Raw genomic sequence first — 27,476 nt, 5'->3', positions numbered from 1 at the left:
ATTTCTAACAAGATTGCCTGCTGTAGTAAATGTCCGCAAATGGCAAATGCATAGCATAAAAACTCCTTAATATGGTCCCCTCAATGAAAATCCCTAAATCTATGTACTTCCATTGTAAAAGTAAGAACTCTTGAAATTACCCTATTTTGGGGAATACTAACACCTTTTCCGTACAACTCAAAGATTCCATAGAATCCTGAATAGAAATAAACAGTTATCACTTGCTGAGTCCAGAAGGTGTTTCGAAACTACTATATCTAAAGATAGACATGCTGAGAAAGAGACCCTTCTATTGATATATTAATAACAGGGCATAATACAGTTTAATTATGAATTGTTCCATATCTGTTTATTGGATAGCGATTTTGGGACAGGGATATGTTCATCTGGAAGAGCTTTTGCACTAGTTTGTCTGATTGATATATGTGTTTGCATGTAGGCTAGATGTATCATTGTTCTACTACATGTCCTATGTCGTACATTACATTTTAATTGCAGTTATCTTGATTTTATATATGTTCTTAAAAATACAAAGTGTATTCAATTCACCTACAAGCTCATTCTTGTAAAATTGTAAATTAAAGTACACTGTAATTGATCTAAGACATTGTGTTTATCGCTGTTCACCACTGTGGACTATTCCAATTATCCCAGCATATTACTTTTGTGTTTGCATGTTTGTGACTGTTAATGAGCATGCCTTAACCAATTTAGTGGCTGTATAGACATTTATAGATTTGCCTGGATTGCTTTTGCAAGCATTTGATGTCTGTGTGGCTGTCAGCTTTTTTTTTTTCTGCACAAAATCTCGCATCTCTAAGGTTTGGTCTTATTGGATGTTCAATTTTTAAAAGCCATTATTCCTGATTTAATTTCCTACAGGAAGAGACTAGTGTATCATGGAGAGATAGTACATACATTACTTATTTTGGAATAGAAAATACGCATTATACATATATGATCTGCCATAACATTTAAAACCACTTACCTGCCTAATATTAGTCAGAACAGTTGTGATCTGTTGCCTGTCAAAGAATGGACTCTGCAAGACCTCTGAAGGTATCTCATGGTTTCTGGCACCAATAGGTCTCCAACTCCCAACAGCTACACTAATCAGCATATTGAAGGGATCACTTTATGGTGTACATCACGTAGCTCCACACATCCCTTAGTGGCTGTATCTGGTACTGCAGCTGTTTGCATTTCCCTCCCATCTAAGTAAATGGGGCTCTGCTATATTACTAGACATAGCCTTTACAAAATATATGGAGCCTAGTAAATATTTCAGGGAACAAATCAAATCAACTGATTTGTGATGGTGCTAAAATTTTGACCTAAGCGATAAGATATTGGTTATTGATGATCTAGTATAGGTCATCAATATTCCCATCTTTTATATTTACGGCATATCTACATAAATGTATTAAAGATATGCATTCCTTCATTGAAATCCTCAATTATCTCTATAATGGGGTCGTTTTGCACCACTGTCAGAGAAGTAATTGAACTTGTGTAGCTCCATCCATTTATTTCTAGCGTAGCTCCAAAAATTGCACAGCCAGGGTAACTGCGGTGGAAAAACAACAATATTTAATCAGCCCACAAGACTTTTGCCAACAGCCAATTGTACTAATGATATATAAAAAAGTGTCTTTGATCACCAGTCAAAAATATAATAAGAAACAATAATTTCAATTTACCGTTATCCATGATGTGAAGAGAGATAAGGCTGTCCTCCTCTCTTTTCCTTTAAATCCAGAAATAAATGTTAATCCCCACTGGTTTGTAATGACTCCTTCAGCCCAACATTGTCTCATAAGAGTTGCAACCAATATTCCGTAAAAGGTGTAAAACACAGACATAGTATATTAAAATCTTCAAAAAGTCACAAGATATTTATACTCTCATACATGTTAAAAATGACATAAAGCCATGCATAAAAGACCATTTGGCAGCTAATTCAACTTGACTTTTTGCCAGAGATGGGCATTAACATTTCAGTCGGTTGGACCAGATTTGTTAGCTTTTGCTCCATACATGCATCAATGGTCCTTTGGCATTGCCCATTTTACCCTCTTCTAAACAAATACATTTTAAGAAATGTTTATTCAGATCCTACCAACTATATCCCAACCACCATTTATAAGTGCCATTGTATCTACAATGAGGATCCATGTTGTACATGCCAGTGGTCAGTGATTTTAACTAGTGATGAGCGAGAATGTTTTGTTAACCCTTTTGGCGAGCACACTCGGGTGTTTCCCGAGAATCTTCAGCATGCTCGGCTGTTATGTTTTAGTCACTCATTGTTTGCAACTGTTTGACAGCTTTAATACATATGAGGAATGCCTGTTTCTTAGGCATTCCTCACATATATTAAAGCTGTCAAACAGTCGCAAATCATGAGCACGGAGTGACTAAAACATAACACCCAAGCACTCTAAAGATACTCGGCGAGCACCTGAGCATGCTCGCCAAAAGGGTTAACAAAACATATTCGCTCATTACTAGTTTTAACCTTTTGACTGTTTGGTATATACACTGAATACATAGACATATATTGGTATATTAGTATACAGTGTATAATTATACATAAAGGCAGGAAACACAAAAGGCAAGAAAACATTATTAAGACCCCTTTTATCCTATTAGGGAAATATGTTGCATGGGCTGCTTTAAGCACACGCCACAACCCCGTGTACATCCAATACTTTATGGGAGCTCACAGAGACTTTCTTATGGATTCTACATGATGTTAGACAAAAGTGCTCTCCTCTACAACATTACTTTTAGGAGTGACACAGCACCTCACCAAGGCACTGTGCGGTTACATAAAGAGTGCTTACAGATCTGCAAAATGTATCCAAAGGGACTCAATATGCTGACATACTGAATAGACTCACATGGCATTATTGTATGCATGAGTCTTTAACATAATGGTTAAAATATTTAAAAAGTAATTTCTAAAGAATAATCTGAAAGAAGAATGCCAAATTAATATACCAATGCTTTTCTAGGCAAAGGTGCCTTTTGGGTGACCTTGAAAATCTATGTGTCTATCCTTCTATACAGTAATCACATACTTTACCCAGATTGGCATGGCTAGTGGAAACAGAGATTCATTGCTATTGCCTTTAGATTTCCCAATCAAAGTTGATTATCTTGCTGAAGAGTCAATATGTGTGAGTTTGTTAAAAGTCTGCAAGCACTCTACAGTTTGTGACTGTAGACATCTGAATCCTGACAGCATATGGTGCGACCACTATCAAGATTCAGGAGTATTGCTGGTGAGAGCGGGTGATGACGTGATCGCTAGTATGCAATTTGTAAATTTCTTGCCACATTCCAACTAGAAGTGCCTTGCTTATTCCAATAGTAATAAATTGAGAGAAGCTGACCACAACTAGTTGGCATGTGACTGTATGTATGCAAATAGCATACTTGAAGTTACGTGACTGGCCACTCTCAAAGGCAATATCGGTGAAACCTGACAGTAGGTCCAAAGCTGAAAGGATGAATACATATTGGAAATGTACTTCAAAAATCATCAGGAGAACCATGTTTTAGTCAAGCATCAGAATTTGTATGCAAACAGACTACAAACACGAAACATGAGCTTTAGTTGTGAGACTAACGAATGTTACATGGCACAATGCATTGAAGGCGGACTCATCAAAAGTGGTCCAAATAATAATTTTTTTTAAGCTGTCGTTAATACTATTCTATTTTCAAATCCCCAAATACATTGGTCGTCATCTCACATATATTCACAAACATGTAGGATGTAGATATTGTTATAGCTGATTTGAGTCCAATTATCTCTCCATGACAATACTATACCTGACCGGAATCAGAAAATATGCTGTCACCACAGTCTCTCAGGAATTGATACTAAGTTTATGGCTTATAACTTAGGATAATTATATTTCTGCATGAAAGATAAGAAAATATGTATACATGTGTGTGTGTATATATATATATATATATATATATATATATATATATACTAGTCTTAACATGCAATATAGGAGAGCTGCCTAAAGAACAGTTCTAAAATGATTTAATCAAGTAGCATAGAACAGGATTGTCAGGGAGCATTTTGAATCTCCACTGATTGCCATTCTAGATGCGATAGACTAACATTTATGGCAGCCATTATTCTGTAAGCAGGAAGCAGGATATAGACTGTGACTGAGGCAGGAGAGATGCCATAAAATAAGTTCAGGCTATGTACATTTTGTGTTCAGAGATGTTTTAGCATTGGTTGTAATCCATTTCTGATTTATGGCTCCTAAATCATCTACTGTTCCACTCCTTGCCCAGTGAGCCCACTAGACTCTTTTTCTGTTCCCTGTGGGGAGAAAAATGAATTAAAAATAAAATGAGAAGTAAGGATTTTCTATTTCCCACCATTGCAATATTATTCAGTTAGGATATGAGTTCCTCCTAGAAGCTATCAATGTCTACATAATATAGCCAAATATTTTTTTTTAACTGGACTAAAAGCTAGAATCTACTTAAAATTCACCAAAACTGATATTTTAGGTATAGTTTTAGTTTATCAATGTATTCTGTATTATATTTAATTTTGTGAATGTATAGTCTTGTGATGTACAGTACATTAAGTGCAGGTCACAAATAGTCACTAACCGTTAAATTCAAAATGTATGTCTTGAATTTACAAATTGTTCTAGCATTCATGTAAATTCCAAACCATTTGGCTAAAACAGTAATGGTTATTTTTCCTTCATTTAGGCAAACAATGTGACGTAATGAAAGAAGGCTTACAACCGAAATGTACTGTTAGAATGATATGATAGAGAAATTACAGTTTTAGGACATTTCAAAACTCACTGTTCTCTGCCCACTGTTCAATGGCAATTTTGCATTGAAATGAAGGCCTGAATAATCTGAGACAGGCTGATTGCTTCATGACAACCCCAATGGAAAGATTACCATATTTTGGCATTTTGTATCCCTAGAAAACAGACATGACTCAAGATTGACTCGGAATAGACTTACTAAAAGTAAAAAAATTGACAAACAGCTTAAAAGTTGTCCTACCATATTTCTCAGGCTCACTTTTACAAGCTGGCCCTGGAAATAAAGTATTATATGAAAACCAATTAAATAAATGGTTGAGCATGTAATGTAGAGATGGCCTAAATGTGAGGAAGCCGTTCTTTGCTAGCATTTGATAGCTCTCCAATCCAACTCTTAGGCCACGGCCCCACTATGAGTATTTGGTCAGTATTTGGTCAGTATTTTTTCTCAGGAGTGGGAGCCAAAACCAGGAGTGAGTGATAAATGCAGAATTGGTGACTTGTTTCTATTATACCTTTTCTCTGATTGTCCCTCACCTGGTTTTGGCTCCCACTCCTGAGAAAAAATACTGACCGAATACTGACCAAATACTAATAGTGGGGCCGAGGCCTTAGAGGAAGATACTGAGTGGACTCCTCTTCTTTGATGTCCTTATGTCTTAAGGCATATGGAGAGTTGCTATCTTAGTGGGCCCACAAATGTAAAAGTTCATTCTGGGCAAAACTGATACCTTTTACTATGCATAGTGGAGAGACCAAGGAGAAATGCATGGCATAAGGATATCTTTTTCGGGGGACTTTAATTTACAGTCTCTTGCAACCCCCCCCCCCCCCTCTGCAGGCTTTTTACTCGGCAAATTACACTGTATCTATTTTGCCTAAAGTGTTCCTTTTATTGTAGGAATACCTCTAAGAAACCTCTTTAATAAATTTGGTTTTCATCCTATATGAACGTGGTACATCTCTCTAACGGCTTGTGCAGATGACCGTATTATCGGTCCAAGTGCGATCTGATACCAATGTTAATATATGGAGCCGTGCACATGTCTGATTTTGTCGCCAGACAGGGTCTGTCCGAGGAAAAAAAATCGCTGCATGCCTAAGTTTGATCTAATATTCAGATTGCATTTGGCCATGAAAGTCAATATGTCCGTGGAAACGATCGGACCACACTCGGATGACATTTGAGTGCAATCCGATTTCCATGGACTGATAGTATGGAGAAGATAGAGACATTGTTTTCTCCATCTTCTCCATATCCGAGAATATCGACTCACACTATGATCACATTGTGATTAAACTCTGATCAGAGTGTGATTAGCATAATTGGTACGATTTTTCCGGATAACAAAAAATATGCTCGTCTGCAATTAGCCTAATTGATACTCATGCACATGGGAGCCAAATAAATGATTGCAATTTAAGTTAACACACTGTATGATTGTTCATACGCTATCACTGTAGTAGATTGTGATTTTATTGCACTTTTCTTAATGGCTGGTACTTAGTGCAGGTGTAAAGTATATCTTTCATGCAGTCACTAGATCTGAGCAACAGTAACTCTGGCTCTGTAGGACACAGTGTTCACATCAGTCATATCACATAACACCTTCTATAAATCACAACCGGAAACATAGGCTTTGGATTTACACTTACAAAAACATATTTCTTAGTTTGAACAATCTGTAGCCTTGAAGCATTTTGTGATAGAATTGTCCATCATTCATATTCAACTTCATAATACCCTGTAACCATTCTTCATGACAACACTTATGAATTCTGTAGATCTAAAATCTGTCAACATGTGTTCCTTCCACATTCATTAAAATTAAATTCCTTCCCAATGTCCCATCTATACATATCAAGTCAACTGGCAGCTACTACATTTTCTAGTCAGCAAGCAGTATTGTGAATTTTATCTTCTTTTACAGAAATCAATTCGTCTTCGTTGCAGCAGATGAAATTTCTTGTAACTCCTCTTCAGGTAACAACCATTGATACTTCTTGATGCATCCGTCCAGGTCTCAATATCCTTTTTACACAAACTGCAGTTAATCACTCTAGAATGCTCTGTTAGAATCAGGCTATCAATCTCGGTTTCACCAATGTACCAGTAGCCTGTGGGCTCTGTTCTATTATGAGCATTACACAATTTTGCTGACTGTAATACTTTATTTGCAGCTTTGGTTTTATTTGTCACATTGATCTAAAGCTGCAGAATCTTGAATTGAGAATATGCATGGAGGAGTAATATATTGCCATATTCCTAAAGCATATAGCAAAGGTTAACTGCTAGTTGAGTATATGATGAGACAGATAGTGTCCCTGCATCTATACGGAGAATGTATCATGCTGTTTTCACTGTGTGTTCTCAACTACATCTACATCAGTTTGGGTTTCTTGTGGATATATAGATTTTGGTTTGATTTTACATCAATGTTATGAGAATTGCATGTTCTCATTCACATATGCATGAATTCTTCTGATTCTACAATTTTCTGTACATACACTGTTGGTAATACTTTAGATACTTTTTTATAGAAGTGCATGATAGTACAATACTAATTTATGAATATACTGCAGTGATAGATTTTTGAGGAAAAATATGGGAGATCATTTGATTTTTTGTTCCTGTACTGTTTCTGGGATTTTCAGCTAGCCATGTTGGAAAAAAGTATTTTAAATAATCGAACAAGAAATTGTGACATCAGAGTAATAAGGTGACATGATTGAGGGCAGTTATTTGGCCTAATTGTATAAAAGAAAATGGTGTTCAACCATGAATGTCCTAATTATAAAGGGTCTAGTCTCAGAACATAGAGCCCGATTCATCAAAACTTTTACTCCAGTATTCTGGTGTAAAAAGATTTGAAAAGTTGCAACATTTTGACGCAACTCCGACAAAGTAGGCAAAGCTAGGGTGGGACGGGCGTGGCAACTGCTGATTGTCAACTTCATGTTGCTCTGCCACAAATCTTTCTCCAGCAGAGACTGGAGCAGAATATGTTTTGAGGCGCACATCACTTGTCCAACTCTCATGATTCATTGAATGAGTTCATTCAATAAATCTGAAGAGTCTTACTCCAGCACATCTCCTCAACAAAACCGGTGTGAAGATCGAAGGCCATCGAAGGGTGAATCGGGACCTTAATGTTCTCCCCCACTTAACTTCTTTGAAAAGTAGAGTTAACAATGACAATCAAAGACTTGAGAGGGCTATATTCACTAACATGCATATGCAATGTTGAAGAATAACAACAGCCCTTAATATGTTGAACCCCATACTTGTGTTCTGCTCAGCATCTACCCAAACCTTTGTGACCCTTCCTGCCTTTCTTATTATATTCATGAGCCAACAGAGTCCAATAATTTAATATGATATTTAGTCAGCTGAATGTGTATTTGTTGTGTAAAGGCATACATTTATTTACAATATAACATGGACTGGTTGGGATGATGCCATGTTGAATTCATTTTATTGTTTTGAACCACCTAATATTTCAATGAGGAGCAAATTTTTATATTTTTTTTAATGATAATAATCACATTTCATGTATGATATTTTATGACACCTGTAAGGGTCAGATGAGGATAGCCCTGGATACCCCGATTAGGACTATAGATGTCACCACTGAGCATAGTGACATCACTTAATGCAAGATTGACACTCTCAATGACACAAGCTGTCAGGGGAGCAGAAAATAAGCAGCTACTCTGATAAATTTATGCTGGCAGGGTGCCTGGCTGTCTGCGTGGGGGGAGGGAGGTGCTGGCATTGTCCCTGTCTGATGGCTCGGGTTCTGAATGTCTCTGTATGGAAAGTGCACGCTGTATCACTTATTATGCTATAGCTAAATAATTAACATTCCCTTTTTGTAGTTGGGTCACCTTTCAATTACTATTTCGCTGTTATATATTGTGTAAAACATAAGTAATGTTCTCTGCTGTTGTAAATGCCTTCATTCTAATTCTGTACATTTCTCTTATAAGCCTCCTGCTTATGCTGGCCAAGTATACATTATATTAAGGTCAAAAATGTGCTGTAGAAAGACAACTGTAAGCATGTAGCATTGTTATGTGCTATCCAAAATATAATTACTCCCTGGACATGTTACAATTATAAGGAAACCGCTTACAGTAAATTACAGAAGTGAGAATTATTTAATCATTTAGACTTAATGATAACGATTATAGCCCTCAACTTTTTGCAGGTTGTGAGAGTTTTTAATGTGAAAGGTGGTATGATTCAACAACGAATGTTAATAAAAAATCTTTTTAAAGATATGATGGAGTCATTTGGCTCTTAACCCTTGTAATAATTGCCAATTATAATGTTCTTACTCTAGCGTTGACCACCTTTAAGGTATGATCACACATAGTGGTTTTGCACATTTTTTTGCGCTATGTTTGGCTCGAAAAGCACAGCATTTAATTGTCCCATCAAAACCTCTTGCACATCCTGCTTATTTTTTTCATGGTAGATTTGAAGCAGTTTAATTCTGCAACATGTCCCATCTTTCAATGTTTTCATCCGTTCTTATAAATGGTAAAAAACACAGAAAAAAAGTGCACTAAAACAAATGCAAAAACGCAGCAAAAATGTGCATTTTATATGCAGTGTTTTTCCTGCCAAGAGACACGTTTTTGATGCAGAAATGTCTGAAACAAATACTTAACATGTGCACATACCCTTCGGCTAGGGTCGAACCCTGGTACATTCTCTCATCCAAGAGAATCAGGCCGATTATGCTAATGACACTGAGTGGGATCCAATTCTCTCAGAGGAGGAGAGGATGGAAAAAAAATTCTCCATCTTCTCATTACTGTCAATCCGTTTTAATCGGACTGCACTCAGATGTCATCCTAGTGCAGTATAATATTTTCCATGCACTCATTGACTTGCATGGCCGACTGGGATCCGATAATCAGATCCAACTCAGGCATGATGCAATTTTTCCTCAGACCGGCTTGGAAAAGATCAGACATGTGCACAGCCCCATGAAATAACATTGGTCCAAGTGTAATCCGATGTTTTGTCAGATCGCACTTGAAGCAATAATACATATGCCCTTAATATGTTTTTTGACTTTGGGGCTGAGTTCTAGTGAGTCTACAACTTCCTTGGTGCCGCTAGTGCTTAATAACATCTGCTGCTGTCAACAGCTGTGTAGCCATATGCAAGGGAGCACAAAGCTAAACGTGGCATGGAAGCCACTTGGTGAGGAGTACTAGTTTAACCTATTGCAAACACTAATCTTTTACTTATTGTTAGACTTGTAGATATGTTTCATTATAGCCATACTTTTTATCTAGTCTTTCTTTACTTATTTTCTTGTTATTTACTTTAATGTTTGACAATTTTGTAAATCATAAGAAAAGTTTGAGCTCCACGCTACTTTAATAAAATATCAGGACTTACGGAAACTTTGTTCCTGTGAAAGTTCATCATGTATTATTCAAGATCATGAATGTTACATTGGTGTGGAGAAAATGTTTTAGAAATGCTGTTTCAAAGTAAAAAAGACATTGAAGCCTTCTGTATTGTGCCATCATCTGAAAAAGCTGCACACTACAAGGCTTTCGACACTGATGAAAAGAAGTTATATAAACTTTACTAAGATATATATAAATATATTATTTATGTACACACGCACGGACCTTCAAAATACATAAGTGACATCCCTAAGTCATAGGCCAGATCTTAATGAAAAATAAAATACATAGACATTATGTATTATGGCCAAAAATACTTTGAAAAAAGTAATAAATATTTTTTATTTTGCAATGCAAAAGCAGCATTTGTAATTTTGCCCAGTATAACTTTTCCCATAATATTACTACCATTCTGAAGCACATCAGTGCATCAGATATCATTGTGAAATGTGGCTCCACCTTTGCTTTAAATGTGTTTTGGTGGATAAATACTTTATTGACCATCAATTAGTGATCAAATTGCGAAGGAGCTACAGAGTTCAAGAAATCTGAATGACTCCAGGCTGAGAGAATTGCTCTGCCTTGTACTGCCTCTTGCCTCTGCTGAACCGCAGAATACACAATAAATACTCATTTGATGGCCTTAAAGGGATTATCCTGGACTTTAAAAAACAAAATGTTCCTAAGCACTAACAAGTAGGTAGTTTCTATCTACCTGTTAGGTCTTAGACAGTCACGCTTAGTGCTTAGGCAGTCACGCCTAGTGCTTAGGCAGTCATGCCCATCGACAGAGCATTCAGAAGAAGAAGAGTTGCTCTGTTGACAGGGAGCAGCTGAATCATCTTCAGGAGCTGTCAATGACTGCTCTATCCCGTCCAAGAACAGGGTTGGGATCAACAGGCAGCTCCCTACTTTTTAGTGCTAAGGTACATTTTTTTATAAACTCCCGGATTTCCCTATGAAGAGTAATCATCATTTAAACTGTTATTTCATCAATCAATATTACATGTAAAAATAAGCAATTTTGTAATATATATAAAGAGAAATCTCCTTCTTTCTCCTCCTTTATCCTGCACTCTTATGTCAAGTGTAAAATTTGTGTTTAGTGGTTATAGACTTTCCCATTGCTGAGATAGGAGATGGCAGTTGATACTGATAAGATTCTATAGAAAGGGGAGGGATGAGGAGTAGGGACGGGAGGAGCTAAAAACAGAGATTCTCCTGCAAGTACTCCTTAAATGTCAGTTGCACTTAAGATAGATCATCAGTGATTTTTTTTTTGCTGGGGAGACCTTTCAATTTGACTGTATAAATGTTTTATACTTTATTCATGTTTTCATGGTGCTTTGTTTGACTTTAAATATACATGCTTTATATTTTTATAGTTTTACCATGTAGTTCCTTTATATTTCTCTTTATATAATAAAGTTTTGGATCTTTAGTAGGGTTGTCAGAGATCTCTAAATATTAGTATTTAGATGAAGATGTAGCCAACTTTATGCAGTTTACAATGACTAACAATAATAGTCATTCATATTTTTTATATTATGGTGAATTTACTTGACCAGGGTACTTTTTGAATTCTTAACCTGCATTTGGCTTTGTTTTGCCAGGGTTAAAGTGTAGTGCTTAAAATCACATTCACAAGCAATGCTGAAACGATGCTTTATGACAATAATTGTTTCTGCCTGATTTTCTTGAGATCATTTTAGTCCTAGCACTGAAAAAAAAGAAATGGCATCTCGCATCTGTTAGAAGAACAGAGGTCCAGAGGGTAATTGCACCCTTGACCCATTGCCTGTTCTCCAAGGGATGTCTGATATAGCTGCCACAATCACATGTCATAATGTATGATTCACTGGAATATGATACCTATTGTGTGTGTGTCTATTACAATGTAAAGAAAAAATAATTCTACAAATTTAATTGGAGTTTCCGTATAGTTTCTTATTTACCTTTCATTTATCAATCAAAATGTTACATTGCTATGCCATATATTGATATGATATCCTCAGTAGAAAAAAAATTAAACTAATTTAAGCCAGCTTGAACTTCTCACTTTAATCTTATAATTAATCTTCATAGAAACAGATTTGTTTCATTAAGCATATACCTAAAATCATATAATCTAAATAGCATTTCAAATGTTATCTTACCACTCAAATGCCAAGCAGAACGTAAGCATTAAATGACCACATTGTTGTATTTTAGATTAAACTGTTTCTCTATTAAGAAGTTGACTTTTTTAGTTTTTAGAACTTTTATAACATTTATTTTTTTTTGTTATTTTTCTGCTAGAGATAAATATTTACAGAATTACAGTGAAGAACAAAAGTGCATATACTTGCAGGAAAGTTTATTAGAGCAATTAGACTTCTTGAGGTCTGCAAGAATGCGATTGTAATTTATTACTTTGCAGAAGTACTTTTGATTATTCACTAGATTACTGAACCATGAACATACTCTCTGTTAAATAAAGGTTGCTCCAGTTAAAAACTTATTTGCAATATTTTTTAATCCAAGTTCTTCTATCTCTGAACAGAAACATACAATTGTAAAACAATTTAATATAATAACACCTTGTATCCACTTCAAAGTCTAACTCTTGGGCCACATTCACACGTTGATTATTTGGTCAGTATTTTACATAAGTATTTGTAAGCCAAAACCAGGAGTGGGTGATAAATACAGAAGTGGTGACGTGTTTCTATTATACTTTTCCTCTGACTGTTCCACTCCTGGTTTTGGCTTACGTGGACTTATAATAAGTGATACTTTTTACCCCTCTTTAGTTATACCAGCATAAAATCACCAATGGTCAACCGCCTTGTGTGGCCTATGTTATATAAAATAAGAACAGTGTAGCAATAACCTAGGAAACTAATCATTCCCCTTGTCACTTTGTCAAAATGTACACACTATGACACTGTCAACACTGATTGGACTGTCATCCTATTAGGGATGAATCTCAGTTCTCAATTTATTCATATAAAGCAGGGATGTCAAACTTAAACATACAAAGAGCCAAAAATAAAAAGTTGGACAAAGTCGTCGGCCAACCAGTATACAGTATAATGGGCCCCACATAGTCCTCCATGCAGCATAATGGCCCCATATAGTCCTCCATACAGAATAATGGCCTCATATAGTCCTCCCTAAAGAATAACGGGCCCCACATAGTCCTCTATACAGAATAATGGCCCCATATAGTCCTCCACACAGAATAACCACCCCATATATGGGTGGCAGTTTTGGTGTTGTAGGCCAAATATAACCACCCTGTAGGCCAGATTTGGCCGACGGGCCGGAGTTTGACACTTGTGATATAAAGGATGCAGTATAATGGCTTTATAACTCGGACTGAGATCAAAATGCAATGCACGGATTGGCCTTCAAATCTCCCGACCAGAGAGTGACAGTTGAATAGAAATACATGAAGCTGTCACGCTCAAGTCAGGAGTCCCACTAGACAGGCCATGCATTGCGTTCCAATCTCGTTCTGATTTTCATGGCCACCTGACTGCACCCTTTGTGTGCTAAAGGGGTGGACATATTTTTAAGAACAGAGCAGCTCTTTTTGATGGGCAGTGTGTGGTATCGCAGCTCAGCATAGCTGAGAGTCAATACTCGACACAACACATTTACAGCAGTCATGTTTTTGACCTTTGTACAAAACTTCTTGACAATGGAGCAAAATTTGTCATTGATGATCAGATAAAGTTTTCTTTTTTTCTTTTCCTTTGCATCCCAGCAGCTTTCTTTTTTTTTAGCTGTATGTGGTCTTGTTCTTTGCCTGCGATTGTACTCTATGTATGTGCCATATTTTGGCAAGTATGTATCAGTGTTAAATTTTAATTAATTTTTATTTTTTGCAAAATTTAAGTAGAAAAGCCATGTTGCAGAGGTTTTTTTCACTTACTTGTTTTACTGAATGCACAAATCCTAATAAATTTCCCCAAAATTTCTGTGCAGGTGATCTCAGTTATGTCAGCACTAAATATAGCTATATTAAATGGGTGGGAAAAGTGGTGATTTTTCTCAATCATCTTTGGGATGAAATCTTTTCAGCCGGACTTGTAGGCTAGAAGGGATTCCACTCGTCTTCAGTCTTCTTCGGGGTAGCTCTCCACTCATCAGTTCATTAGCCAAAGTTTTCAGCTAAATTCTTCTATGCAGTGGTTCCAGTTGATTGCCTAGGTTAATCACTTGTGAATTGATACCAACCACATTCAACATCGCGGACAAAATGACCATTGGCCAGCGCTTGGTGTTTCTGCTAACGCAGTAGCTCTTCGGTTAACTCAAGTTCTTCATTTCTTCAACATGAAGGGGGTTAGCTAAATCATACATTTTACTGCCCATTTCAGCAGAGAACCTGAAGCAAGAGAGAGAGTACATGTTAGGGCGCAATGTGCCTTAGAGGACACCCTCTTTTTCTAAGAAAACCCTACTTATTTCCACAAACTTTGCATTATTCTTTCATAAAGCAAGCTAAATAAACAATTATGATGAATAAAAAGAGAAAATACCAACCTTAAAATGTTAGATGAGTTCAGGCACAGAGAGCCTGAGAAGCCACAAAGGAAAGATCTGCTCTCCAGAAGGTCTTCTGTAACACTCTGAGATCAGGTTTCAAAGAGCATGTAAAGACAGGAAATAACTGGAAGGGAGGAAATTTTCTGACAATTTTGAGAGGAGAGATAAACAAAAATAATTGAGCTGTGCCTGGTGGAGGGTTAACTCTCTACCCATCACACTGATCTACAGCCAAATTGGTTTAGAGAAGAAAACAGTTGAACATAACTAATTTTGTGGTGCGCAAAACAAATATGATGCTTAAATTTGCTGATTGGCTATAATTTTCAAGATGTATTTTATTTATTTATTTTACTCACTTATATAGAGCTATTAATTCCACAGCGCTTTACAGACATTATCATCATTGCTGTCCCCATTGGGGCTCACAATCTAAATTCCCTATCAGTATGTTTTTGGAGTGTGGGAGGAAACCTGAGAACCCAGAGGAAACCCACGTAAGATCCAGAGGATTATTACAATAAGTATGAGCTTCAAGAATTCCCTGTGACACTATCTAAGGGGGCTCTTCCTTGCCCTCTGAATGCCACAATCAGCATTGACAGCTTATTTCAAGAGGTTAAACAGCTGCAATCACATGTTACTCTGATGTCTACATTTACAGAAGAGTGACTTCTACCTTTATAGAAGGGGTTACAGTTGTGTATTACAACCCTTGCCCTGACTGCACGGGCATAGTTGCTGTGCTTGAGCAAGGAGTATGGAAAATGTGTTTGTGACATTAATACTCATCATGTGTTCTTTAGGGGTTAAGGGGTAATAAAATAATAAGTAGAGAGAGAGGCCATTTTTTATACACATAATATGATTAAACTCAGTATTAATAGCAATAAAGTTTAAACAAAGAATTTTATGCATTGCAAACAAGTATATGTACCAGCAAAGTCTGTTACCCAATAAAGGTTTATAAGCATATCATTCTACTTGATACCTCATTAACAACGCCATTGTTTCAAAAGTTTCTCTTTTAAATGTATTTCAATAAGTTGAAGGCTTTTCATGTGTTTGCTCAATGATTGTTACATCTCAGCATTGCTAATAAAATTTTAATTATTTGTGCTTTTAGAATCACATATAGCCTGTGGTACTGACCTAATTTCAGAAGGGCTTGGAATAGCAATTAAGACAGATGTTACTAAATTATACAGTTGTTGTGCTACTGATTATGCAGTCATCGTAAAAAAAAGATAGGAACCAAATAAAAGGATTATCGCTATTTGCCTGCTTCCACATACATTTGATTTGCTGGTGCTTCCTTATTCAAAAGCATGTCTATCACACTGTCTTCTGTCACTGAAAACCTTTTCAAATTTAGCCGTAAAGAGGATTAGCCCTAACATGAAAAGTACTCAAAATTGTACTGCCACAGTGACTGGGAGTTTATCTCGACAAAAAATGAAATTCCTTCTCTCTCTTTCCATTCAAGCTTGCTGTCAATGGAATACATGAAACATGTATCAAATGATAAGAATCCATAAACGCTTAGATCCTTTCCTTATTTTTGTTGGGTACATTGATTAATCTGTCTTTTTAAACAGAGAAAGCACTTTGGCCTTTTTTGGCATTATTGTCGTTATCATTTTGACAGTCTTGACTGTTCCTTTGGTTCTAGGTCAGTTCGCATGACTAGTCAAATGTGACAACATGACAAGATATTAAGTATAAATGGACATTATCAAAAATGTGAAACTTAGAGAGCAGTAATCAGGAGGCTGTAGTATAATTAATGTGCACAGTCCTATGGTATAACCAGAAAAAATATGCAATGTTTATAAAAAAATATATGAACTCTTTACAGGAAACAAGTTACATAAAATTGGCTCCTATGATCTACCGTGCTAAGAAAAGTTCCATACATGCAAATTTATTAGCTTTAATTTATGGAGCTTTTCCATGATTGTGATTACTGATCATTCTCATGCTTTAGTTAATTGGATTCATCAGTAGTATGACTTTTTTCTTTTTCTGTGGCCTTTTCACCAAAAAAATTAAAATAATTAATATTTAGTATAAAATGTATTTCTTATGCATTCGTTACATAAAACAAACATACAATATTAATGAACACAAAATTGTTAGAACTTTAAAAAATAATTGATTAGTCATTCAGTGTGAAACATGAATGATATGTAAATGTGATCCTGTGTAACTAAACTAAATGGGGTGGCAGTGGAGCATGTAAAGTATTACTTCACTCAATGTCTCAGGAACTATAACTTTCTCTGTGGATAAATAATAAGCTGTAATTTGGGCAACACCCATTTTGATTAATGATTATTTGGTGAATAACTGATTGATATTAAATGCTCTCATATTCGGCTATTTTGCAGCAACCAGGGCGTATATCGGCATAATATATACAAGCAAATTCTATTTAGAACATATCAGAACTTCTTGTCAATCAGTCAGTGAATGTCAGAGAGAAAGGAACTTTCTACAAATTTAATTATTGGCACCTATTGTTTGCTGTAAACTCCAATTTCTCTATTGTCATCAGTGTCTGACATTAAATGTGATATTCATACATATGTAATTTACAGACATGTCAATAGACATTTTTATTAATTTTACATATGCACATAACCTATTCAGAGAGGACAAGAACTTGAACTGTATTGGCCACCTTTTGGACGCAGCATTCCTAAAAGTCTATATTAAATCTTTAACCAACTTTGCCACAAGTCTTGCGATAAAAAGCTAAACCATAAACTCCATTTGCAGACACATGTTTCGGGGTGTTTGCCCCTCCTCAGTGTTAAAGGCTTAATATTGACTTTTGATATTGCTATATCCAATAGGTAGTGCTAAACTTCAAGTGTCTTTCCTCTCCCAAGCAGATATTTGTATATTTCAATTATCAAAGAAACATTGCATTTCTTATTAGTCTCCTTACACTGACTTGTCTCTCCACAAGGAGAAGGAACTGTCTGCAAAAGTGATTATTGCCACCTACTGAATGTCGCTCCAATGATTTCTCTATTGTCCTCAGTGTCTGACATTAAATGGGATATTTATACATATATAATTTACTTGTTTATGGAAATTTTCATTAATGTTATATATGCAAATCTCTTCAGAGAGGAAGCGGACTTGAACTCAAGGGCATATTGGATGCTGCATTCCTAAAAGTCAATATTGAACCTTTACCCAGGTCTGCCATATGACTTAGGATAAAATGACCCACCAGAAGCTTAATTTACAGACACGTGTTCCAGGGTTTTTGTCCCTCCTCAGTAATAAGAGATCAATATTGACTTTTAGGATTGCTTCATCCAATAGGTGATGTTAAAGTTCAAATTTTCTTCCTCCATGAGGAGGATAGTTGTATATTTGAATTCCCAGAGAAGCTTTGCATGGCCTATACATCTCCTTTCACCAACTTGGCACTCCCCGCAAGGAAAAATTATCTCCCTTAGACAACCAATTAATGTTATAGTAATAGTATTTACACAATATATATATATATAAATATATATATATTTTAAATTATATATATATATATATATATATTTATATATATATACACAGTATATATATATAGCATGATGAAGTCAAGTACATTTTATTTTTTTACACAGTTTTGGAATTAGTTTAAGTATGATATAGTTTTGGCTTTAACTGAAATCAAAACATCAGTTTGTCTGGAAATCTTTACTTGCAGTGCTGTTTTAAAATACTAAAGGGCTGCTAGTGAACAATCCTAACCTTTCAAGCCCTTAAATGTCAATGTCAGGCATAGGTGAGTCTTTTTAAATCAGCTTTAGAAATAAGCCTTGTATTTGAAAAATAAACTGACCCTTTCTATTTTCTCTATAAAATAGCAAATATTAATCATAGCAAAGGACCCACTTTAGATCAACTTTTCAAAGTGAAGGTCAGCGCCAACAAATACAATGATTTCTAGAGAATGTAAAGACGCCGCATTTATGTTGTAACAAAGCCTACCCAAGTAACAAGATTTATCAGAGATGCATTAAAAATAGCTTGAATCAGTACCTGTTATATGAGGACCATTGCGAGCATCAATTTTCACTTCTGTAGTTCATTGAAATTGATGGATAATATAATACAGGAATGGGGCTCTGTTCAGGGAGAGCTGTTCAGCAAATAAAACTTCAGCTCTAGTTAACTCAGCCCTACTCCATGCCAAATTTTTAAACTTTTTGGTCGCAGTGCAAAAGATTTTAAATGTTTTTGTTTTTTCAAATGCCCTATCCAGAGAATAGTTGACAAATATCTGATTACTTAGGGTCTTACAGCTAGAACAACAATTATCCCTAGAACATTGATCTGAAGCTCCTCTTGATTCCTAGCTGTAGACACAAATGAATGAAGCATCATTCATGAACTTTATTCATTGCCTAGGGTACTGCAGGAGATACCGAGCTCTGTTCTCAGGATTCTTTGTGATTATCCGTGAACTGCATATATTATTAATATATGGTATAAATGTTACTATCATAGACTATTTTGCCTTGAAACCACCCATATTTAGTGCTCCTGTTCTCTTTTGTGCCCTCATTCCACACAGACGCACACACAATTAGGAGGTTTACTCTCCTTTATGTTACTCCAATTACAATATTCATAATGTTCTGTTTTTAATAAATAGAGATGAGCGAACCTGAACTTATAAGTTCAGCATTCGTACCGGACAGTTACTGTTTGGTGCTAAACGCCGAACACAGACTTTCCCTTGAAGTTCATACAATGTTTGGAGCTCAGGGGGAAATCCGAGAGATAGAGAGAATTTAATTTATTTTCTACCTGAAAAGTTTGGGTTCATATTGTTTTCAATGGGGTTCAGGTTCTGGTTCTATGGTTCAAGTTTGGATACATTTATGTTACCTGAACCAAACTTTGCAATAAAGTTCGGGTCGGGTACTAGAACCTGAACTTCCACGGGTCCACTCATTCGTTTTAACAAACAAACCTGAAATTTTAGAAGGCAAGAAAAACAGTGCATGCAACATAATTTTTTCAGTCAAAACATTTTAAAGTCGATGGAACCCTAAAAGTCCTCATTATGTCCTTGGTGTAAGAACATCTCCATTGGGCTCTGTGGTGTAAGAAATACATTATAGTTACAGTTAGCATTATCAGAGTTGTGATTACAATAGCATTTTACATGGTGTTAGAGAAAGCAACATTTTAGTAGCAGAAAGTGATGACACTGGTTGATAAGAAGCAAGATGGCAAAAGAGTGGAAAATACCAAGGAAAATACCAAGGAAAGATTATAGATGAGCCCCTTTATAGTCTGTCTGTCTAATCACCAAAAAAGGTAGCTCCTGAAATGATACAGTTAGTATAAGTAGATGGTTGGGTTCTTCAACATAGTAAGGCGGGACTTGTCGAACGTCATTTAAAAGAGAAAAATACAGCAAAACTGGTTATTTTTGATTATTGACGAGCTTCTCGTGTATTTCAGTAATATCAATATTACATCTTAAAAATGCATAAGGAAGATAGTTTTATTGGCCGACTTAAAATTAACTGACTAAGTAATATGGGTAATCTATTCTACATCACAAACATACACAAAGGAATAGATTGCTTTATAATGTACTATGAATATCCTATAGTATACATTATATAAATTGGACTTTGTGATTATCGTTGTAGTAATTAGCTCATTAATAACTAGCTCCACTTGGGACTTAATGACCAGATACTATTATTGTGTGTGTGTCTTTGCATTTTAATATATTTCTATATGTGTTTATGTATATATATATACAGTACAGACCAAAAGTTTGGACACACCTTCTCATTTAAAGATTTTTCAGTATTTTCATAACTATGAAAATTGTTTATTCACACTGAAGGCATCAAAACTATGGATTAACACATGTGGAATTATATACTTAACAAAATAGTGTGAAACAACTGAAAATATGTCTTATATTCTAGGTTCTTCAAAGTAGCCACCTTTTGCTTTGATGACTGCTTTGCACACTCTTGGCATTTTCTTGATGAGCTTCAAGAGGTAGTCACTGGAAATGGTCTTCCAACAAGCTTGAAGGAGTTCCCAGAGATACTTAGCACTTGTTAGCCTTTTTGCCTTCACTCTGAGGTCCATCTCACCCCAAGCCATCTCGAATGAGTTCAGGTCTGGAGACTGTGGAGGCCAGGTCATCTGGCGTAGCACCCCATCACTCTCCTTCTTGGTCAAATAGCCCTTACACAGCCTGGAGGTGTGTTTGGGGTCATTGTCCTGTTGAAAAATAAATGATGGTCCAACTAAACGCAAACCGGATGGAATAGCATGCCACTGCAAGATGCTGTGGAAGCCATGCTAGTTCAGTATGCCTTCAATCTTGAATAAATCCCCAACAGTGTCACCAGCAAAGCACCCCCACACCATCACACCTCCTCCTCCATACTTCACGGTGGGAACCAGGCATGTAGAGTCCATCCGTTCACCTTTTCTGTGTCGCACAAAGGCACGGTGGTTGGAACCAAAGATCTCAAATTTGGACACATCAGACTAAAGCACAAATTTCCACTGGTCTAATGTCCATTCCTTGTGTTCTTTAGCCCAAACAAGTCTCTACTGCTTGTTGTCTGTCCTTAGCAGTGGTTTCCTAGCAGCTATTTTACCATGAAGGCCTGCTGCACAAAGTCTCCTCTTAACAGTTGTTGAAGAGATGTGTCTGCTGCTAGAACTCTGTGTGGCATTGACCTGGTCTCTAATCTGAGCTGCTGTTAACCTGCAACTTCTGAGGCTGGTGACTCAGATAAACTTATCCTCAGAAGCAGAGGTGACTCTTGGTCTTCCTTTCCTGGTGCAGTCCTCATGTGAGCCAGTTTCTTTGTAGCGCTTGATGGTATTTGCAACTGCACTTGGGGACACTTTCAAAGTTTGCCCAATTTTTCGGACTGACTGACCTTCATTTCTTAAAGTAATGATGGCCACTCATTTTTCTTTACTTATCTGCTTTTTTCTTGCCATAATGCAAATTCTAAAAGTCTATTCAGTAGGACTATCAGCTGTGTATCCACCTGACTTCTGCACAACACAACTGATGGTCCCAACCCCATTTATAAGACAAGAAATCCCACTTATTAAACCTGACAGGGCACACCTGTGAAGTGAGAACCATTTCCGGTGACTACCTCTTGAATCTCATCAAGAGATTGCAAAGAGTGTGCAAAGCAGTCATCAAAGCAAAAGGTGGCTACTTTGAAGAACCTAGAATATAAGACATATTTTCAGTTGTTTCACACTTTTTATGTTAAGTATATAATTCCACATGTGTTAATTCATAGTTTTGATGCCTTCAGTGTGAATGTACAATTTTCAAAGTCATGAAAATACAGAAAAATCTTTAAATGAGAAGGTGTGTCCAAACTTTTGGTCTGTACTGTATATATATATTTTATATATTTTTGTTTTAATATACAAATATGTGCAAAGCAAATATAGATATTTGTTTCAATAATGAATAATGTCATATGTTTTTGATATATGTTTTGTTTAACTCAATTATTTTGCTTTAACATTTAAAAATGATCTATTACAGAACATTTTCTTTTTTTTTATTTGCAGTAGCTTTTACTTTAAGAACTCTGTGCCATATTTTATGTTATAGACAGTTTAGTGAGATGCACTTATAAGCTTTTACAATATTGACTGTAAGATTGGAGAATGAAAGGACATTTTAGTAATTGGACATCTTCCAAGAACAGTATCTTGGCTAATATTTATCAATGTCCTGAGCTGGATTACCTGTTGTACTTCAGTATACAGAGGAGTGTGATTACTTCTCTACACTCATTTAAAGTGTTGGCTTCAGTTCAAAATTTACAGGTCTAGATTCCAAGGTAAAACATCTGGTCTATATGTCCTAAAAGATATCATTTGTGGCCGGTTTTAGAGTTGTAGCAGAATGATTTATAGCCTGAATATAATGTAGATAGGTGGATAGGCACAACAATCTATTTTCCATTCATACACCTTAAATTTATATATTTATTTAATATAAAGTTTAAAGTAACTTTAGATTGTTTTTTTTAAGTAAAGAAAATAGCAAATTGCTCAAAAAAAAAATTTAATGGTTGCATTTTATTTCTCATTCCTAATAATGTTACTTGTTGATTCATATATATAAATGTTTATGTTTTCAGTTACGGACGAGTTTATGCTGCCGACCCCTACCACCACACACTTGCTCCAGCAGCCACCTACGGCGTTGGTACCGTGGTAAGCTTTTCTTCTCATTTTTCACATTTTTTTTCATCACAAATTGAATGTTAATTTTTTCATAGTGGTAAAGTGAAAGTATAATATGATTTGTTTTCATGCAGATATACAGTGTGTTTAATATTATTCTTTTTTTGGATTTTTGAAGTATTCTTTAGATTACTTTTTCATTTTGACAAATAGGGACATGTTCTGTAATTTCCAATCAAATTAAAATGTTAATTAGGCCAGGTACAGATGAGAATATGTAAAATTGACAGTTTTCATGCAGAAAAAATAGTCAATGTTTTATCAGCTTCCTATATCAATAATAGCAATATATTTGTTAAAATAGATGCCTTATGGATGTACATATGACATCCAAGTTTTAACAATCCCATTAAATTGATTGGGTGAAAAACAGATCAAGATAGTTCATGTAGCGATTTTGTTACACTCAAGCCATCGGTCCATGTGCAAACACACTCATTTGAACAACACCAAAGATTTGCATTGGTCAGTCTCTGAATCTATGCTACCCTTTTTGCATGAAGACAAAAATACATTCATCTGAACAAGCTATAAATTCAGTTATCCAAGTTATATAATATAGTTATCCAACTATCATAAGGCATATCAATTGCAAGGTTGTCTTTACAGATTTGCAATTGAATTTCAAAATTCTATATTTTTTATAATATATAAACTAAAATAGACTAAAACAATATGTATATATACCAAAATACACTTGCATTTATAAAACTATCCTAGGGAAAATCTCTGACTCTTGCTTCATTCACTTATACAAGGTGATTGAGAACTTTTTTGGATGAGCTGGTTCACGAAACCACCCCTTTAACTCTGATAGGTATCAAAAAAATCCATATATTGTACATACTTAGAAGGACTAAACTAATGATAGAAATACATCATAGAAATGAATAACTTAAACACTCATCTAAAAACAATCATGTCGATTTTTACATTATAATGTTTCGCAGCTCCTTCAGCCTCCTAAAAATTCTTATCATGTAATAGATCAAACAAGTCACCAGGCTTCTTAGTTAACTATTGCCTGGTTATCAAGGTACTGTACTTCATCAATGCTTACTAGTTTGAAACAGCATACTCAAGCAGTAGAGGAGTACAGGCTGGAAAACAGATCAGATAGAATTGATACTTTTGCCTTCAGAAGGCAGTAAAAGATTATGATCTTTTTTCTCCAAAAACTGTCCTAAATTCAAAGAGCAAAAGTGATACAAATTCTTAAGCTTCCATGAAACTTATGATCTTCAAAGACAAAAGCAAGTGTGAGCTGCTGTAAAATAGGTATAAACTAGTTAAAGGAATAGATTAAGAAATTTGAAACAAAAGTATTGCTGATTCTTCTCATTTTATCAAATTTATTACGCATTTCCTGAAAAATTTGATTTGCACTAATTCCAACAAAATGGAAAGTGGCTAGCTGACCACCATTATTCTGAATTCTGTGGGCCAGGAAGGAATTAGTAAAAAAAATGTAACCCCTCTTTCTTGACCCTTCCTATGCCTGTCCCACTACCACCTATTGATTCCTTTGTCTTCTGTCTTGTACCTTCTATCTTTTCTTTACAGTCCTTTGATGCTGCTGTTTTTCACTAAGCCCCACAACATTATCTGGGGGCTATCACACATTAATAACATGTGTTGTGCCACTCACAGTTACATTGATGTGACAAGCATCATTAGTGTCAATGGCTCACATGACGGTAGGGTACCTAGTGAAGGATGGAAGCATTAGAGGCTCAGAAAAAGACTAAGATAGAAGATGGAAGACAGAACACAGAAAAGAGACTATAGAGGAGCTAATGGGAAAAGCGGCAGTGGCAAGAAAGAAAAAGGGAGGACCAAGGGGAAATATATATGATGTGTTGCTTTTAATGCATTTCCAGAGGATTCAGATCGCACTGAATTTATTTCATTTAAATCGAATTTCCCAGACGAATTCAAGTGATCTTCTAAATACAAATTTCAGCAGTATTTCTTATTTCTATTTCTGATATACCTATTTTAGTAAATCCTCATATTCTATATTAAATAGTGCTTTTAGGCCATCTGTGTTGCGGAATTCCTTAGTTATTCTTCTAAAAAATGTATGAGTAAATTGATCACTGGATATTACCAGTTCAAGGTATGTACCAGTAATACTGTTAGCATCCAATTTGTGCTACCTAGGTGAAACTGTGAAGAGATATGTCTTCAACTGGTATCACCCACTTGAAAATTTACACATACATTTTTAAGAAGCATACAGGAAGACCAGCCCAATATAGAGTCCTAAAAAGCATGGTCCAGAATTGGTTATTTTAGAAAATCTAAAACCATTTACTAAAGCAGACATGTTAAGAGATCTGAAGGATTCTACTTAAGAAGCGAAGCAGGTATTTTAACTAATACTTTCAAATGATAATCTGTAAAAGGGCTTTTTTTTATAAAGATCTCTTCTTTAAAAAGTAGTTGCCCTGATGATAAGGTAATTACAGCTGTTTTAGCTCCTGAGATGCAATCCAAACCGGTACTATCACCAAGTGAAAGGGCTTCATTTTCCATACATTTTTATCGTTTCACAGGTTCAGTAATACATTGCAAGGCCAAAGTTGCTTTTACTCTGACTTTTTGCTTTGACTTTTAAAGCAAATGGGTGGTCCAAGTGGAGAACTCACTCTACTTCACCTGTAAAGCATAACATACAGGATATTTATAAGACAACCCCTGTAAAATCCAAGGTGCAAAGCAAAATCATAATTGATCCATAAATATGTACATATCTCTGATATATGCCTGTATCTCAAAACAAGAAAGAGTGTTGAGTATTTCACAATATTCCTCCCAGATAAATCCTGAGTAGAATATTAAAGAAACATTCCAGACAAAACCTTTTCCCCATTTATGCTTGAAGAATGGCTGGAAATGCATTGATTTATTAATGGTAAAGAAGAAAGCCACAAAAGTAAAGTTGATAAAAATCTGTGCCTTGGCTAGAAAACATTGTGCCACAGTTAGGCCCATGCACCTTTTATATTAAAAAGCACTCCCATCAAAGTTTTTATCCTCTTAATATATTGCAGTCATCATATTATATAGCACTGTGCACTTACAATTGCTCATTTTGGCTTTCTACCCAGTTAATTCTTCTCTTATGTACAACGCACGCTATAAAAAAACCTTTAATTCAGGATTCTCTATAAATGTTGAAATTATCATTGTTTGAGCTTTATCTAAACTATTAAGTTTTGATGGTAATTGATTTCTGGGGTGGTGGTAATATTTTAATTTCTGAAATTGATTTTTTTAAAGTAACCTTAAAAAACAAACCCATGAAATTGCTTTGTTTCAGAATGCTTTTGCACCCTTCACTGATGCCAAGACTAGGAGCCATGCTGATGATGTCGGTCTCGTTCTTTCTTCATTACAGGCTAGTATATACCGAGGGGGATACAGCCGTTTTGCTCCATACTAAATGACAAAACCATAAAACTCTTCCAGTGTGGGGGAAAAAAGAAGCTTTCCGAGGCCTGGGTATTGCAATACATGCAGTAGTGCATCATTTTAGCAACTCTAAATAACTAAATAAAACTCAAAGAGAGTAAAATTACATTTTTTATCTTATACCTCAGATATTTTGTTCTGTGTATTTTAATATTGTGGGTCTTTAATTTCTCAAAGTTCTGTAGTTGATTGTTGGCTGTAGATTTTTTGTGGTTGACCTAGGAAGCTACTAATGTAGATATGAATAAAAAAAACTATTTTAGGGCCACAATCAAGAGTGCTATAATATGTAAATTAATAATATATGCTAAATATTAAGCTATTGGAATTATCACATTTTGTAAGCGTGTGACTATAGTAGTCATTTCTGCATTTACATATTTCAGTTTATTTGGGAGGGCTAAAATGCTGAAACATCTAAGCAAAAAGGTTACCACTGCACCAAACTTCATTTAGTGACTGTCCTAAATTATTTATTAATTGTCCAGAGCCAAAGGTTGTGTTTAAATTTGTGAATTTGACTCTTTGAACATAAAATCTGATGAAATGCTATCCTAGCTTACCCTTTTTAAGCATTCCACCAGACAGTATTCAGCTATTAATAATAATCTTGGCGTAAACAGTTTGAAAAAAAAAATCAAGAAAAGACAAAAATCACAAGAAAAAAAAGTAAAAAAAATGAGTGAAAACAAGAAAAAAAATAAAAAAAATATATATATATAAAAGAAAAAAACAAACAAGCTAGTTAGTTCATCTACATTCTTTTTTATATTTCTTCCAGTATAATAAATTATTGATATCATTGCTGATTTTTATAATGTGGGAGGGGGAGTATTATTAAAAAAGATGACAAAAGCACTGTTTCTATTTTTTTCTTTTTTTGAAAGTTGTAAAGGGAAAGTAATAAAAAAA

General features: G+C 35.4%; 1 protein-coding gene across 11 annotated transcripts in view; it reads left to right on the top strand.

The window, feature by feature from the left end:
• Window positions 1-27,218, top strand: part of RBFOX1 (RNA binding fox-1 homolog 1) — an 889,443-nt gene extending 862,225 nt beyond the window's left edge. For 6 of the 11 annotated variants that reach the window (XM_073647781.1, XM_073647785.1, XM_073647789.1 and 3 more), the window contains 2 exons: window positions 22,982-23,057; window positions 26,413-27,218. In XM_073647781.1, coding sequence (XP_073503882.1) covers window positions 22,982-23,057; window positions 26,413-26,535 — 199 coding nt within the window. In that variant the 3' untranslated portion in view covers window positions 26,536-27,218. Of the gene's footprint in view, window positions 1-6,754; window positions 6,808-22,981; window positions 23,058-26,412 lie in introns of all 11 variants that reach the window. The other 5 variants (XM_073647782.1, XM_073647787.1, XM_073647784.1 and 2 more) reach the window with 3 other exon arrangements.
• The last annotated feature ends 258 nt before the right edge of the window (window positions 27,219-27,476 follow it).

This window comes from Phyllobates terribilis, unplaced genomic scaffold (assembly GCF_046119375.1).
Source record: "Phyllobates terribilis strain yellow unplaced genomic scaffold, ASM4611937v1 Scaffold_9__5_contigs__length_417890890, whole genome shotgun sequence".
Taxonomy (NCBI): Eukaryota; Metazoa; Chordata; class Amphibia; order Anura; family Dendrobatidae; genus Phyllobates; species Phyllobates terribilis.
The sequence above is the reverse complement of the archived record's forward strand: the minus strand, read 5'-3'. Positions and strand labels throughout refer to the sequence as shown.